Source organism: Elephas maximus, chromosome 3 (genome assembly GCF_024166365.1).
Source record: "Elephas maximus indicus isolate mEleMax1 chromosome 3, mEleMax1 primary haplotype, whole genome shotgun sequence".
Taxonomy (NCBI): Eukaryota; Metazoa; Chordata; class Mammalia; order Proboscidea; family Elephantidae; genus Elephas; species Elephas maximus.
The window spans coordinates 150,586,887-150,603,009 of record NC_064821.1 but is presented as its reverse complement, the minus strand read 5'-3'; the positions used below and the strand labels follow the sequence as shown (position 1 = coordinate 150,603,009).

Below are 16,123 nucleotides of genomic sequence, written 5' to 3'. Positions count from 1 at the left end.
CGCAAGTTTTTTTTCTAACAGTTTTACTGAGATATAACTGACACACCATAATATTTACTGTTTTAAACTATGCAACTCAGTGTTTTTAACATATTCAGAGTTTAGTATATTCATCACTATCTAACTCCATCACCTCAAAAGAACATTTTTATCACCTCAAAAAGAAATCCCATACCCATTAACATTTAATCCCCATTCTCCCCTCCCTCCATCTTCTGGCAACCACTAAATCTACTTTCTGTCCCTATGGATTTGCCTATTTTGGACCAAAACCCCAAAACCAAACCCAGTGCTGTCGAGTCAATTCCGACTCATAGCGATCCTATAGGACAGAGTAGAACTGCCCCATAGAGTTTCCAAGGAACGCCTGGCCGATTTGAACTGCCAGCACTTTGGTTAGCAGCCGTAGCACTTAACAGCTATACCACCAGGGTTTCCCTATTCTGGGTATTTCATATAAACTGAATCAAAATATATGCCCTTTTGTGTCTGGCTTCTTCCACTTAGCATGTTTTCAAGATTTATCCGTGTTGTAGCACGTTATCAGTACTTTATTCCTTTTTATGGCTGGATAATATTCCATTTTATGGATATGCCACATTTTGTTTATTAATTGATAGACATTTGGGCTGTTTCCACTTTTTGGCTCTTATGAATATTGCTGCTATAAACATTTCTGCACAAGTTGGTATATGAACATATGTTTTGTTAATTCTCAAGCATATACACCTAGGAGCAGAATTGCTAAGTCATATGGAAAGTATGTTTAATCATTTGAGGAAATGCCAAACTGTTTTCCAAAGCTGCTGCCCCATTTTACGTTTCCAATGTATGAGGGTTCCAATATGTCTACACCCTCGCCAATACCTGTTACTATCTGTCTTTTTAATTATAGCTACCTTAGTGGGTAAGGAGCCCCGGAGGTGCACGGCGCGTGGTTAAGTGTTTGGCTGCTAACCAGCCACTCCGAGGGAGAAATGTGGCAGACTGCTTGTGTAAAACGATTTACAGCCTTGGAAACCCTATAGGGCGGTTCTACCCTGTCCTACGGGGTTTCTGTGAGTTGGAATCGACTCAACAGCAATGGGTTTGGTTTGGTTTGTTTTTACCCTAGTGGGTATCAAGTGGTATCTGGTTGTGGTTTTGACTTGCATTTGCCTAATGATTAATAATGTTGGGCATCTTTTCATGAGCTTCCTAGTCACTTGTATGTCTTCCTTGGAGAAGTGTCTATTCAAATCACACAAGTTCTACAGACAATTTAATATTGTGGTTCTTCCCAATCTTTTCAGCAAACTCAGGTTGAAAGTTCAGACATCTAGGGACCAACTGAATTTCCCCACTTTTTCTTTAGCATGGAAATAATTGTATAAATAAAAATAAGCATATATGATCCTTCTAAGCTATTTTATTGACAGTTTCAACCTGACAGACTAAAAGGGTGCAATTATTTTTTATGTGCTAGGGAAACCCTGGTGGCGTAGTGGTTAAGAGCTACAGCTGCTAACCAAAAGATCAGCAGTTTGAATCCACTAGGCGCTCCTTGGAAACTGTGGGGCAGCTCTACTCTGTCCTATAGGGTTGCTATAAGTCGGAATTGACTCGACAGCAGCAGGTTTTTTTTTTTTTTTTTTTTTTTTAATTCTATGAAGAGACAAATCCAACCTATCCAATATACTCTGGGTCATTCTATACACCCTGCAAAAGGAAAACTATAAAGCCACGACAACTTCATTGTATGTGTTTGTGTGTGACTAATACTCAAAAATCCACTACTTGAAACTTAGCCTGAAACAATCATTCTTCATCTGACTCCCTTTTCCCAGGTAACCAGAAAAACGGGATAAAGGAACTGCACTTTCAGAGAAAACTAAATCCTACCTTTTCCCTGCCTCACACGCTCCCTCTTGCCTGCACTCTGGAGTCATGAGAGGACTGGAATGATTTGACTGAAAAAAACAGACACCATAATTAAACAGTCTTAAAGTATAATGTTTTTTAGTCAGTCTCATGGGGCGGCTCAGATGTTCCGAGTAACACAAGGCCTTCCTAACTAATTATGAAAGGCTTCCTTTTATAATTTGGGCACTTATAACAATGCAGATATGTCTATTTAAATTAAAAGGCCATCCTGGCGGATGAGTAAATGTTACTACTTGAACTTTTCCCATCACCCTATTTAAAAAAAAAAAAAAACCTGTTAAAGTATTGACTTTATCAAGAAAGTAAAGACAGCCTTAAGCCAGTACTGCAAATTCTCACTAGCATATCAGAGAGAGGGCAAGGACACAGGGCACCAGGGCACCTTAGACTGAGTGAGACTCAAGAGACCCACTCTCTATCCTTAGCTCTTCTAGGCTCCTTTGAGTAACCTTGCAGAAGATGGTATGAGGAACGGCTAAGGCTCAGTTTCTAAAGATTCCACGGCCCTTTTGAAGTGTTTGGATGGAACACTTCACATAAAATAATGTAGTTATCTCCAAACCCTGGGGTCCCTGGGTGGTGCAAACGGTTAACGCGCTTGGCTGCTAACCGAAAGGGTGGTGGCTTGAGTCCACCCAGAGGTGACTGGGAAGAAAGGCCTGGAGATCTACTTCCAAAAAATCAGTCATTGAAAACCCTATGAAGCACAGTTGTACTCTGACAGATTTGGGGTCACCATGAGTCGGAATCAACTCAACAGGAACTGGTTTGGTTTTTTTGGTTTTATGTCCAAACTTTAACTATTAGCTACGGTAAAAGGATAAACAAAACACACCACTGGCTTCCTTTTATCCAACAGAAGACTGTTGGTCCTTCTGCTGCAAAGGCTGTCAGGTGGAGGAGCAGACACTGAAATTCGTTTCGGGTTACAGAGAGGAAGGTTACAGCTTGCTGTCCCTCCTCACTTCCGCTCGCCCTCGCCTAGAGTTGCCATGCTCGTGTGGGAACTTGCATCACTCATTGTCTGCTGACCTGAGAACCTGAAGGAACAACAGATGCTGTACCATCTCTTCCAGGCCATGAAGAGATGTGCAGATGGGAGAGAACCATTTCCCTAAAGACAGACTCCTGGGCAACAAATCAGGGTTCAGGTGTCCTGGAATTTAAACCCCTAACTTCTCCCAATTCTGCTCCCCACCCCAGTGTTGCAATCTTAGGTTTATTCCTGGGTTTGAAATCTCCTTACATGGAATTAACTCCAAATAGGGTTGATGTTAAATTGTTTACTAAAACTGTCTCCTCTTTTCCTTGTTAGTATGTCTTAAAAGTGATGGCTAAGAAGCAATTCTTACAGATCTTAAACAAAATTAGAGCAAAGAAATATTAACTAGGAGTAAGAGACTTCTCTAGCCCCACAGAGTGGCAGGTTAAAGAAGGGACCCAGAGTGACACACAGCTATGATATATGTGGCCCATACTGTTCATCTGGACCTACAGACCAGGGAAACAGGAACTCCTTCCAACCTGGGGCCAGACAAGCTACACGTTTTATAACTGCAATGTACGTTTAACATCCTTCCCCTGTGTTCTTATGATTTATAATAAATAACAAACACAATGGCAGGTAATATCTATGGACTTATTAGTGCCAGGCACTGTACTAAACATTTTATGTGTAATCTCATTTAATCAAGGTAATGACCCTTTGACATAGAACTATTATTATTCCATATTAAAATCAAGGAAAATCCAGACTTAGATTAAGTAATTTACCCCAGGCTACACAAAAAAAAAAAAAAAAATTTTTTTTTTTTTTTTTTTTACACAAGCAGTAAGTAATGGAACTGGAGAGGGGTCAAACCAGGAGAGGCAAAGCCTGTATTCACAAACTCTGCAGAGCTGCCCAAGACAGTGGTAGCCACTAGTCTCATGTGGCTATTGAGCACTTGAAATATGGCTAGTGTGAGGGAGGAACTGAGTTTTTTTATTTTAATTTAAACGTAAATAGCTACATGTAGCTAGTACGTATAGTATTGTACTGTTCAGCTTTATAGTGTAAGGGCTAAATACGCATATGACTTTACAATCATGACCATTCATCTTGCTGTCACAAATACCTTGAATTACAGGTGACTGGCAATGATTATCAGTATGAAGGGAGGTGTTTTAGCATAAGAGCTTCTAGAATAAATCCAATCTGGATTTGAGTCCCAGCACTGCCAGTAACTAGCCATGTGATTTTGGCCACTACTTAACCTCTCTATGCCTTAGTTCCTCATCTGTAAAATGAAGTATATATCCCCATCATCACAGAATTATTGTGAGAATTAAATGAAAGTATTAGAGCACTTAGGACAATACCTGGAAAGTACTAAGTGCTAAACAAATGTGCCAATAATCATAACAAGAACAATCAAATAATTATTGACTTTTGGCCTTTTTAACTTAGAAAGAAAAAAGAGTTTCAATCCTCAGAAAAGTCTACAACTTAAGTTATCAGTAACTCCTGCTTTGTAAAATGTACCCTTGAGTTCTCAAAGGTTTTGTTTTGAAATTAATTCAAAGTTAGAAGTATAGCACAAAGAACTTTTATATATCGTTTAACTAGATTCACCAGTTTTTAACATCTTGCCACATTTGCTTTATTATTCTATCTATACATCCATATTTATATTTTTATGAACTATTTGGCCCTTTACCCCTTAATACTTAAGTGTCTTTAGTGCGTTTTCTAAGAACAAGGATATTCTCTTACATAACAGTACAATTATCAAATTCAAGAAATATAATTTTGATGTAATATTTTAACCTAAAGTCCAAATTCCAGTTTCCTCTCCTGTGCCCCACAATGTCCTTTATAGCAACTGCCTCTCTCGCCCCTCCCCAGTAAGATTCAGGTCAGGATCAATGTGTCTTTTGAGTCTCCTTTAAGCTGGAATGGCTCGTCAGCCTTTCTTTGTTTTTTGTGACTGACATTAGGAAGAGTACGGGCCAGTTATTTTACAGAATGTTACTCAATTTGGTTTTGCCCAATGTTTCCTCTTTATTAAATTCAGGTCATATGCATTTCTGATTAGAATATTTCATGAGTTATCGATACTGTATTCTTTTTCAGGGTATCTCATCTGGAGGCACATGATGTCTACCCACCCCATAACCCACTGCCGTCAGCCCCATACTGGTGGTATTAACTTCGGTCCCTTGGTTAAGGTAGTCTTGGGTATCTCCACTGTATATACTTACTATGTTTCCTTTTGTAATTAATAATTTGTGGAAAGATAACTCTGAGCCCATGCAAATATACTGTTTCTCAAGTCCCTTCCACCTCTGCTAGATTCAGCACCCATTGATGATTCTTGCCTGATCAACTTTTACTAAAGACGGGCAAAATAATGATTCTCTAACTCTGTCATTCTTTCTGTATTTAATTATTGACATTCTACTATAAAAAGGAGTTCTCCCTTCTTCTCTTTTCATTTATTTCTCTACTTATTATCTGTATTGACTATAGATTCTTATTTCATTCAATGGGTACTTTTCAGTTTTTACAAATACCCTTCAAATACAAATGACAAGAATCTACAGATCTAGATTAAGAGTCATTAATTGGGCCAAGTTTATTCATTATGCAAGGGCAAGACTATTAACTGAGGCCTCTACTAGTTCTGTATCTTTGTAGGCAAGGGAGGTGTAAAGGCTCAAGGCTATGCAGTTAAAGACATGATCACGTAGCTCTAGCCATAGACGATGTGAATTATCACTGCAAAGCTGCAGGGTTGCTCATCATCAGACATGATATCATACTAGAAAAATCCCATCCAAACAACCCATCTATTTCTCTACAACCAGCAAACTTGAATGTTCTGGCCAACTCAAAGGGACATGATTTACAAATAGTAGGTAATATTTGGATCTTTCCATAAGAGCTGGGTTCCAGCTTTTTAATAAAATACAAATGATTTCATTTTGGAGCTTGCTATGTCACTTTCTCAACAAACAGATCCTCATATCAGAAATTAGGCCTGTGTTATATACAAATAGAATGAGTTTGTGTGTATTTTATTTTGTAGTCAGGGACCACACATCTAGTGGCTATTTGCAATATTTACATTGCTCCTGATGCCATGAGGGGGTCTTCAGAGCTAAAACCAAAGCTCAGGCCACACAGAGTATGACTGCATGTCCTACTCAAATGCGCAAACTAGACCGGACTCTCCATCCACAGAAGAGTGTGGGTGCTTTGTTATCTGTGAGTGTTTATGCCATCCAAATATCTCTAAGAGCATACTCCAAATTTAATGCTTCTTGGACTCTGGTCTTATTTTAATGAAATAAGCCTTAAAAGCCTTTCAAAGTTCTAGAATAGTTGTATTCTTACGCTAAGACTCAGTTTGGGAGTGTTATAAACACTTACCAAGAAAAGTCTGGAGACCCCAGCTGCAAGCCTCTCTGTCTTCAAGTGCCAGACCAGGGGCTGTGGGGAGTTGAGCAGGAACACCACAGGCTTGTAGTGAATGTGGACTGAGGAAATGGGATTCAGGTGCAGAGTGACCTAGGAAGCAACACAAAAAGGAGAGCTATCTTAGCACTGGTGTCCTATTGAATTTGCTCAGGACAACTGGAACACTTTTTCACAGTTTTACCTTTAAGAGAAACAATCTATAAGCTAGTTCAAATTCTACGAATATATTAGTTTAAATTATATAAAACTGCTAACATTTGGCCATTTTTTATTATAAAAAAATGGACTATTCCATATGGTTCAACCCACTCAAATCACAAGCAAAACCAGCCTAGTAATAGTAGAACAGAAATAAATGGAACACTGTTTTTGTTTTTGTTTTGTTTTTTTCAAAATTGGAAAAGGCATAATGGGTTAATGTGCTCAGCTGCTAACTAAAAGGCTGGAGGTGTGAGTCTACTCAGAGGCACCTCAGAAGAACTACCTGGTGATCTACTCCCCCCCCCCCAAAAAAAAAGTCATTGAAAACTCTACAGAGCACAGTTCTACATGAGGTCACTATCAGTTGAAATAGACTCAATGACAACTGTTTTTTTTCCTCTCAGGACTGCCTTATCCTTCAAGTCAAATGATTAAGGCAAGCTAAATTTGGAGAAGAGAACACCACAGGGACTGGTCATCCCTCTGGAGACTCAGAGAAATCACCTTCTTCTCTTCCAGGTAAGCGCCAACTTCTATAAAGCTAAGAAAGTTCTGCCAAAGAAGAGTGCCTAAAGCTAAGGAAAAGGGGCTGCCAAGAGGAGCTGCCAGTGCTTTCATCATCCCAGCTATTAGCTTGAAGGGGTTTTCCAAAGAAATAAAGCACAAAAAACACACAGAATAAAAACTGATTGTACAGAGTCCCAGTTTGAAAAAAAAGAAAGAAAAACGTCATAAGCCTGGACAGCCAGCTGTGACACTGGAGACCAAGGACAACTATAGGTTACCATCACCGTCATTAGCATCATAAAAAGTACCTGTGAGGAGAGGTGGAAAAAATGGACTCAACAAACGTCCTCCAGGAGCACATGATCCAAGGTTGGTCAATATGAACACAAAAAAAGCAAAAGAGTGCATAAAAAAATACTGAGCAGATACTTTCATATAAGCACATCTCACACTGGCTTTCAGTACAAAGGGATAAGGAAAGGTCCAAGAACCACATAATAAGATAGGGTCAACTCACCAAAGATCACCATAAGGTGATAGCGGAAGAAAAAGACAGAACACACTTTATCGAGAAAAACAAACTAATGATACGCTGGGGATAATAGTGCTTCTCAGCCACAGTCCTTATGAGAAGTAAATGGTCAGGGTCTATGATCTGAGTCCACACAATCAATAGGGATATGGCATGAAAAGCTAGACTACATCTTCCCACTGGCTGTTAGTCTACGTTGATGTCAATGTATCCTCATCTTTTTGGTAAGTACTTCCTATGATATCAAAGTCAAATTTTATAGTGTACTCTCAGATCATTGATAAGTAACACAACGAACTTTATCTATCTTTCAAAACCCACACCTTAGCTTTTGAGGCACGTAGTAGACACTCAGTATATGCCAAATTAGTGTTTTAAGTCTCTATTTGCCAATATTGCAAAAGTACTTTATTCTATCGATAAATTGTGCTATAGTAGATAATACTGTCTTGTCTATTAACTGTTTAGTTTGTTTTAATTTCCAAAATAAGACTGTAAATCACTCAGTAGGCAAAGATCTGCCTTACTTATACTGAGCATAGACCAAACCAAACCCGCTGCTGTCAAGTCGATTTCAACTCACAGCAACCCTATAGGACAAGGCAGAACTACCCCATAGGGTTTCCAAGGCTGTAAATCTTTATGGAAGCAGATTGCCACATCTTTCTCCTGCAGAGAGACTGGTAGATTCAAACCACCAACCTTTCTGTTAGAAGCCAAGCACTTTAACCACTGCACCACCAGGGCTCCTTCAAATGAACAAGAACTAAAAACAATTTTGGAAATAAAATGAAAAACATGTATGAGAGACAGACATTGCTGTTCATGTCCAAAATTTTCCAGATGGTCAAAAGTGTCAAGGCCTGGCTCACATAATCAAGAAAAGGTTTCTAGGAGTCACAGCTCTCTGAGTTTTCCTGGAAACGGCTCCCTATTCAACATGTGGCAGTGTCTGGCCAAGATGAATCTCTGACTCTGGCACATGGGGCCTGGGCAAAGTCCCAAAACTATTTGGCCAAGAAGAAGTCGCACTATGATTGGGAAATTAAAAGAAAAATACTCAATACTTTTTTTTTTTTTTTTTAAGTTCATTTGGCAGGGACAAAGAGTCCCCCAAGCACCTGCTCACCTAATCCCTCAGCAACCTGTCTCTTCTATTCTCCCCCTATTTGAATAAATCTTGCTGAAGGGAAGACAGAGGACAACCAAAAACAACCAACAAAAGAACAAAGGTATAAAAGCCCCTGGAGATGTGGGGAGAACATACCTGCAAGATCTCTTAAGGGATTACTGGTTAAATTGCTTAACCTCTCTCAGGCCCAAGAAAACAGAGAGAAAAGAAAAAGAAAATCTTCTCTGGATTCAATTACAGCTCACAAGAGACTACAGTTACAAAGATAAGAACATCCTGCTAAGTCTTTCATGGCTAGTTTATCCAGTGATTATGGTCTGAAGATCAGAGCTTAAGGCAAACTACAGCAAAGAAATAACCTATGGTAAAATGGTATCCAACGATATCCAGCTTAGAAACCCAAACAATGGTTTAAAGAGTTGACCCTCAATGCTGTATCAATTTACACATAAAAATTAATCCTCGACTGCTCTGACAGGGAGCACAATAGAGGGTCCTAGACAGAGCTGGAGAAAAATATAGAACAAAATTCTAATTCACAAAAAAAGATCAGATTTACTGGCCTGACAGAGACTGGAGAAACCCTGAGAGTATGGCCCCCGGACACGCTTTTAGCTTAGTAATGAAGTCACTACAGAGGTTCACCCTTCATCCAAAGATTAGACAGGCCCATAAAACAAAACAACACTAAAAAGGCACACCAGCCCAGGGGCAAGGACGAGAAGGCAGGAGGGGACAGGAAAGCTGGTAATGGGGAACCCAAGGTCGAGAAAGGAGAGTGTTGACATGTTGTGGATTTGGTAACCAATGTCATAAAACAATATGTGTACTAACTGTTTAATGAGAAGCTAGTTTTTTCCGTAAACCTTCATCTAAAGTACAACATCAACAACAAAATTAATCCATGGGCTTCATAATTAACAACCGTGTTGTTGCTGCTAGTTGTGATTACCCCCCAACTCACGGAGACTGCGTGTACAACAGAACAAAACACTGCTCAGTCCTGGGTCTTGCACCATTCTTAAAATCAGCTACAGATCACATTGTTATGATCCATAAGGCTTTCATTGGCTGATTTTCAGAAGTGGATCACCAGGCCTTTTTTCCTAGTCCACGTTAGTCTGAAAGCTCTCCTGAAACCTGTTCAGATCATAGCAACTCACAAGCTTCCACTGACAGATGGGTGGCGGCTGCACAGGAGGTGCACCAGCTGGAAATCAAACCTAGGTCTCCTGCATGGAAGGCGAGAATTCTACCACTGAACCACCAATGTCACCATACTAGATGCAATTAATGTATTTCTTCTATAAAGAAATTCAAAGTAAATCTTTTCTGAGTGCTATTCTGAATCTGAACCCAATTTTGACCAAAGGCATTTCAGGTAAAAGGTAAACTCTGGCCAACACTCAGGAGTATAAAGCCTTTGAGTGGGAAGACAACCTTCCCACCTCCCATTAGGAGGTATGTCCTTGTCCACGTTATCATGAGAAAGTAACAGGGACAATTTTCTATGGACCTTGTTGTGAAGGTTTCTCAGTTTTTCAAGGACTATCTTTGATAAGTGAAAAACAATATATCATCTCAAACTCTGTAAACCCCTTTATGAAAATGATTTATGTACTTCCTTACTGGAAGGGGGGAAAAAAAAAACCCTTCTCCCTTTATGGAAAGATGCCATGTGAAACTTGTTTTGAATTTCCTAGGATTCATAGTATAGATGCAAGACATTTCTACGCAGAGACTTCAAAAAGCTATCTAATTAGTTAGACCCCCTACCCTGTTAAACAAAAGCAAAGTGAGCAAAACAACTGACATGAGAATCTAACAGTTGTCCAATGTTGCTAGCGTGTCAGTGAGGTTCCATTTCAACATTTCTGATTCTTGTTAACAGCCCCTAAGGACGCAAGAAACAATGAAGTCATCCAAAACACTACCAGAGAGATTCCTATTATCTAAAACCAGACCAAATAATGTTCTGGAACAGATGATTCAACTGTCAGTTTGTACTAAGATAAAGAAAGAACTCCAACAGTGTGTTTATTCCCCGGACCCATGAAATCACACCTTGGTCTGTATGTAGCCATCATCTATCCCCTCTTCAAAGGTAAGGAGACATCCACTTGGCCCTAGTGTTCGTAGTAACTGAAAACATCCTGAACTTGGGTCTTCCACCTGTGCTATACGCAGACCAACAGTGAGACAGGAACCTATTTCAGGACATGAGGGTACCAAAGGGAACCCTGGTGGCGTAGTAGTTAAGTGCTACAGCTGCTAACCAAAAGGTTGGCAGTTTGAATCCACCAGGTGCTCCTTGGAAACTCCATGGGGCAGTTCTACTCTGTCTATAGGGTCGCTATGAGTCAGAATTGACTCAATGGCAATGGATTTGGTGTTTTTTTTTTTTTTTTTTGAGCATCCTACAGCTGAACTCAAATCTCACTGACATATGGGCAAAAAGACTTTTAGGAGTTCAGATGTGACCACAGATGGATATGATATTTGCAACCAGTTACTGGAGGTATACAACAGTATTGAGCTAGTTACTGCTGGAGTGTTTTAAAGTATATTGTGGTAGCCAGTCTGAGGAACTCCTACAGCTGATATTTACCATTGCTTATCTTTCACAGTTTGGGAATTGGTGTAAAATGATTTCCTTAAAATATTTTTGGAGAGGTGGATTTGGAGCTTTTAAGGATATCCTTATTATTTTATATTTCTCTGAATAAGGAGCCTCTCCCCCCCCAGTGACCCCACCCACACCCTGGTAAGTCAACTGACCATTGCCTTTGGTGTATAGCTGGATTAAGTTCAAGGATCTTCACTGCTATGGCAACTCATAGGAGTGCCTGGGTGATACAAATGGCTAAGCTCTCAACCTGTGACCAAAAGGTTGGCAGTTCTAATCTACCCACACACACACACAAAAAAAACCCATAGGTGCCTTGAAAGAGGACTGTCAAACTACTTCTGAAAGGTCACAGCCATTGAAAACCCTATGGAGTACTGTTCTACTATGAAACACATGGGGTCAGAAATGACTGGAGAGCAACTAGGAGGTCAATTCATACCAAGCTCATCCCCAAATGTTTTGTCTTGACACCACCTAATGTGGTGAAAGGGACAAAGTCAATGCAGAAACTAATCCCACAACCCCTCCACCATTCTCATCCCCCACAAGAACATGATTCAGGATTCCCTGAGATCCCCCGACAATAATTCAATACGACCAAAAAACAGAAAAACAGCTAAAGTGAAAGCCTGAAATTTGATACAGAAATAAGTCTGGGCCTCTCTCCTCCCTATTTTGAATGCCCTGGAAAAATACTCTGAACTAAATTTGGGTCAGGGGTTGAGGGGCAAAAGCTCATATACACAGAAGAGTTTTTCTGAAACTACAGGTCATGACCCTTTAAAGGGGTCCTGGGAGAGCTGCAAGGGGATTTCAGAGACCCTGCCCCTTCCTTCCCAAAGTAGCCCACGGCTCAGCCACTACGGGGAAGAGAGGCAGGGAAAGGGGGAAACACTCACTGGATGTGAGTACGTTTAGGTGGGTGTAGAGAAGAAGAATGCTGCCGGAGCCATCAGCAGGCCACCCGATGGCAAGTGTGAGAACAACTGACAGGCCCTTTACTACTGTCCTCCAGTATTAAGCACTACGCCAGGTGAATATTGTAGCATACCCTTCACTAGCACACCATATCCTTTCTTGACTCTGGTCTGGAGTGTCCTCCAACCATGTTTCCTAGAAGGACAAGTGTATCCAGCTAAAAATGCAGCCCCAGTGAAATCTCTCCCGACCCAGCAGGCAGAGCTGTAACTTTTGCTCTGTGATCATGTTTCTACCTCCACACAGGATTGTAATGATCTATTTAGATGTTTGTCTCTCTTGGTACACTATGAAATCCTCAGGGGATTCTTCAAGAGCAGCCACTGAGTCACACTCATTCTTTTATCCTCGGGCCTAGCATAGGGTCTGAAGTATACTAACGATTCAAGAAAAGTTTTCCCAAAAAATGGATAAAAGAAGAATCAACAAAATTAATGAAATGTGGCTCAAGTAACAGTTACAGAATCATACTGTCATGTGTTCTGGCCCCAAAAAGCGTAGTAAAGAGAACACTAACACTGTCAAGGAAAGCAGACAGATCCCAACTCTCGCTACCAAAACAAATCGGAGGGGCTGCCTGGAATGCATGTTAGAGAGGGTTCCGAGGCCACACCCAGGCAGTGTGGAAATAAATGTCCCAAGTATTATCATCCACCATGTGTAAAGGACAGGGCAGAGCAGCACACATGCCATGTATGTGGACCATGCTAGGCAAAAAAAAAAAAAAAAAAGAAGAAGAAGAAAATGAAAATTTGGGGGTTATTCTTAACAATAACACAAATAAAACTATGTAAAATGTAAAACAAAAAACCCACAACCTTGCAGCACATTTTCCATCTCAGGGATAGATAACAAAGTTATTATTATTTTTTTTAATTATCTTTTTTGGAATTTTAAATGTTTTTCAATCAGGCAAAGGACTGTGTTACAACAGCCTCCTGGGCAGCAGAGCAAATGCTATTAGGAGTATTTACACTACAGCCAGGCAGTACCTTTGCTGGTTTTCCTCCACAGAGTCAGTTTCCATTGAGGCCTGCAATGAGTTTTCAGGGTGAAACATTTGATCACAGAAAGCAGAGGGAAACTTGCCAAAACAGGCATAAAATGGGGCAATATCTTCCCAAAGTCAGTATTCAAGAGTCTAAGTTTCATTACTTTTTCGAGGTACCATTGAAAGTAGTTCAATACATTTGTTCTAACTAGACAGATAAGGCTGCAATAAAGAGGAGGATACTTGGTAACAAATTTGCTCTATGCTCTTAAAAATCTGTAACTATGCCTCTATAGTTGCTCTGTGGTAGCAATGGTGGTTCAGCAGTAGATTTCCCACATCCTGTGACAGAGACCCAGGTTCGATTCCCAGCCAAAGCACTTCACGCACAGTGGAGGCCTGCACATTGCTGAACAGGTTTCACTGGAGCTTCCAAACTAAGACAGACTAGAAAGAAAGGCTTGGTGATATACTTCTGAAAATAAGCCAATGAAAACCATATGATCACAACAGTCTGATCTGCAACCAATCATGGGGATGGCACAGGACCAAGCAGCCCTTCCTTCTGTGGTGCATCAGGTCACCATGTATCAGGGGCCAACTTAACAGCAGTTAACAACAGCATAGTTGCTCTATACCCTTAAAAATTGAAAAAGGGGGTTAAGGAAAAACAAAAGTAAAAAAAAAAAAGAAATAAAAGTCCTAAATTGTAGTTAGTCTATACAATGTTCTTTATTTAGATCAGGAATAATTCTGTGGATATGTACGCACAAGTAAATGAAAAGTGAGGGTCACAAAAGGGACTAGAAATGGATTTTTATTTCAGAATGAAACAAGCACAAATTCTAACAAACCAAATTCTAACATAAACCATTTGATGGTCAAGTTATATTACTGACACTAGATCAGTCATTCATTTGCCAGTAATAAAGATAATATAATCTTGACAAAAGAGCCCTGGTGGTGCAATTGTTAAGTGCTCATCTGCCAGCCAAAAGGTCAGTGGTTCAAACTCACCCAGAGGCTCCATGGAAGAAAGACCTGGCAATCTGCTCCCATAGAGATTACAGCCTAGAAAACACTATGGTGCAGTTCTACTCAGTCACATGGGATCACTATGAGTCGAAATCAACTCAACAACAACAATCTTGTCAAAACTATACCCACAATCAGCAAATTCAAACTCCATTAAATTCATATTACTGGGAATTTGGGAGTGTGGCGGACAGGACATCAGAATAAAAAGGGAAGATATCATTTGACTTCCAAGTGAATAATTGTTTCCCCTGTTTGACATGAGGAATTCTGAAGTTTTGCCTTAACATCTGGAAATACTAATTGTATGTTAACTATTATTTCTATAGACGGCCTTTTTTTTTTTTCTTTACTTTAAAAAAAAATTTGAGCTTCTAATCTCTGAATTCCACTCTGTGCGTTGACATAGAAAGCACTTAATGAGTATTTATTAGATTGAGCTGCTGAATGAAAGCTGAAGTACCTGTATTTAAAGGGAGCTTGGAAGTATTATGAATCCTTAGGTTCCCATGCAAATGGAGAAGGTCCAAGCTACTTTTTCATAAGATGTCTTTAAAGAATTTTCTAATTCCGACCAAACTCTGTAAGGTCTAAAAGATAGTTGATATCATATAGCTTAAGCTTTATTTGATAATTCAGTCAAGTCCCAAACGACTATTAAGTCAACAGATACTGATCTTAAATTTCTCATTTTCAGCAAAACTAATACAGTTTACCTTTCTGCTACTGTTTCTGACTAATCCTTTGGAAATACCACTAATAAGCAGCAAAGTAGAGCCAAAGTAGGAAAAGTAGAAGCAAGGAGGCATGGAGGAATTGTATTACAAAATATTCAGGCTTAGATTATAACTTTAAACACTGTGAAGTGACAAGGATCTTACAGCAGTAACTGAAATTCTCTGCGATATTTCATAACGTTAAGGCAGAACAATAAATTTAACCCATAATATTATGACAAATCCTTCTTTAAAAATAAAAAAATGTGATTTGAACTCTCACACAGGATGGACCAGATTGAGTCCTGAGTTTCCAATTTCATCTGGAATTAAGGAACTCAGTTTATCTTAGAAGGCTGAAAGGTTGCATCAATCCTCAGGGCTTCAGATCCAAGGCAGCCAAGGCTAAACCACACACTGAGCTAGCTTTAGATAATAACTTGTGCTTCCTAAGCACTTTTATCATTTATTCAAACATTATTAGATAAGTGCCTGCTATGTGCCAGGCACCATGCCAATCACTGGCAACAGAAAAATGAGTTAAGATGCAGCTTCAACTGGTTAACATGGAAAGATGGCTGTAATACAACACCATGACTGAGATACATTCAGGGTATATGGGAAAGGAAGAGGAGGTCAGGGGTGGGGAGAAGGAACAAGCAGCTTGGGCTGGGCTGGACCCCCAAGTAGAATGAATCAAATCCAAACTTCTCTGTTAAGAAACAGGCAAAATTTGTCAGCATGATAAGGTTTCTTGTGTCTTTCACTCCTTCCCAATCTTTTGAACTGCTTGGATTGGCTGGATGATTGCTTGTCAGAGGTACTTTAGAAAAAGATGTTAATGAGCCAAAAATAAACTGGACTAGATAACCACTAAAATCCCTCCAGACCCTAGAATCTAGTGAATCCAAGATTTCACTAATGTATAGTTCTCTCAAAACTTTCAGAATCTGTTCACTAAATTTGTTAAAAACCCATATATTTAGTAAGTAGCCCTGGTGGCACAGTGGTTAAGAA

The 16,123-nt window shown here is 39.7% G+C and overlaps 1 protein-coding gene across 2 annotated transcripts in view; it reads right to left on the bottom strand.

The window, feature by feature from the left end:
• TGFBR3 (transforming growth factor beta receptor 3) overlaps nt 1-16,123 on the bottom strand; it is a 214,902-nt gene that overhangs the window by 89,050 nt on the left and 109,729 nt on the right. For both annotated transcript variants that reach the window (XM_049879808.1, XM_049879809.1), the window contains exon 4: nt 6,338-6,475. In XM_049879808.1, the coding sequence (XP_049735765.1) occupies nt 6,338-6,475 (138 nt within the window). The remainder of the gene's footprint in view (nt 1-6,337; nt 6,476-16,123) is intronic.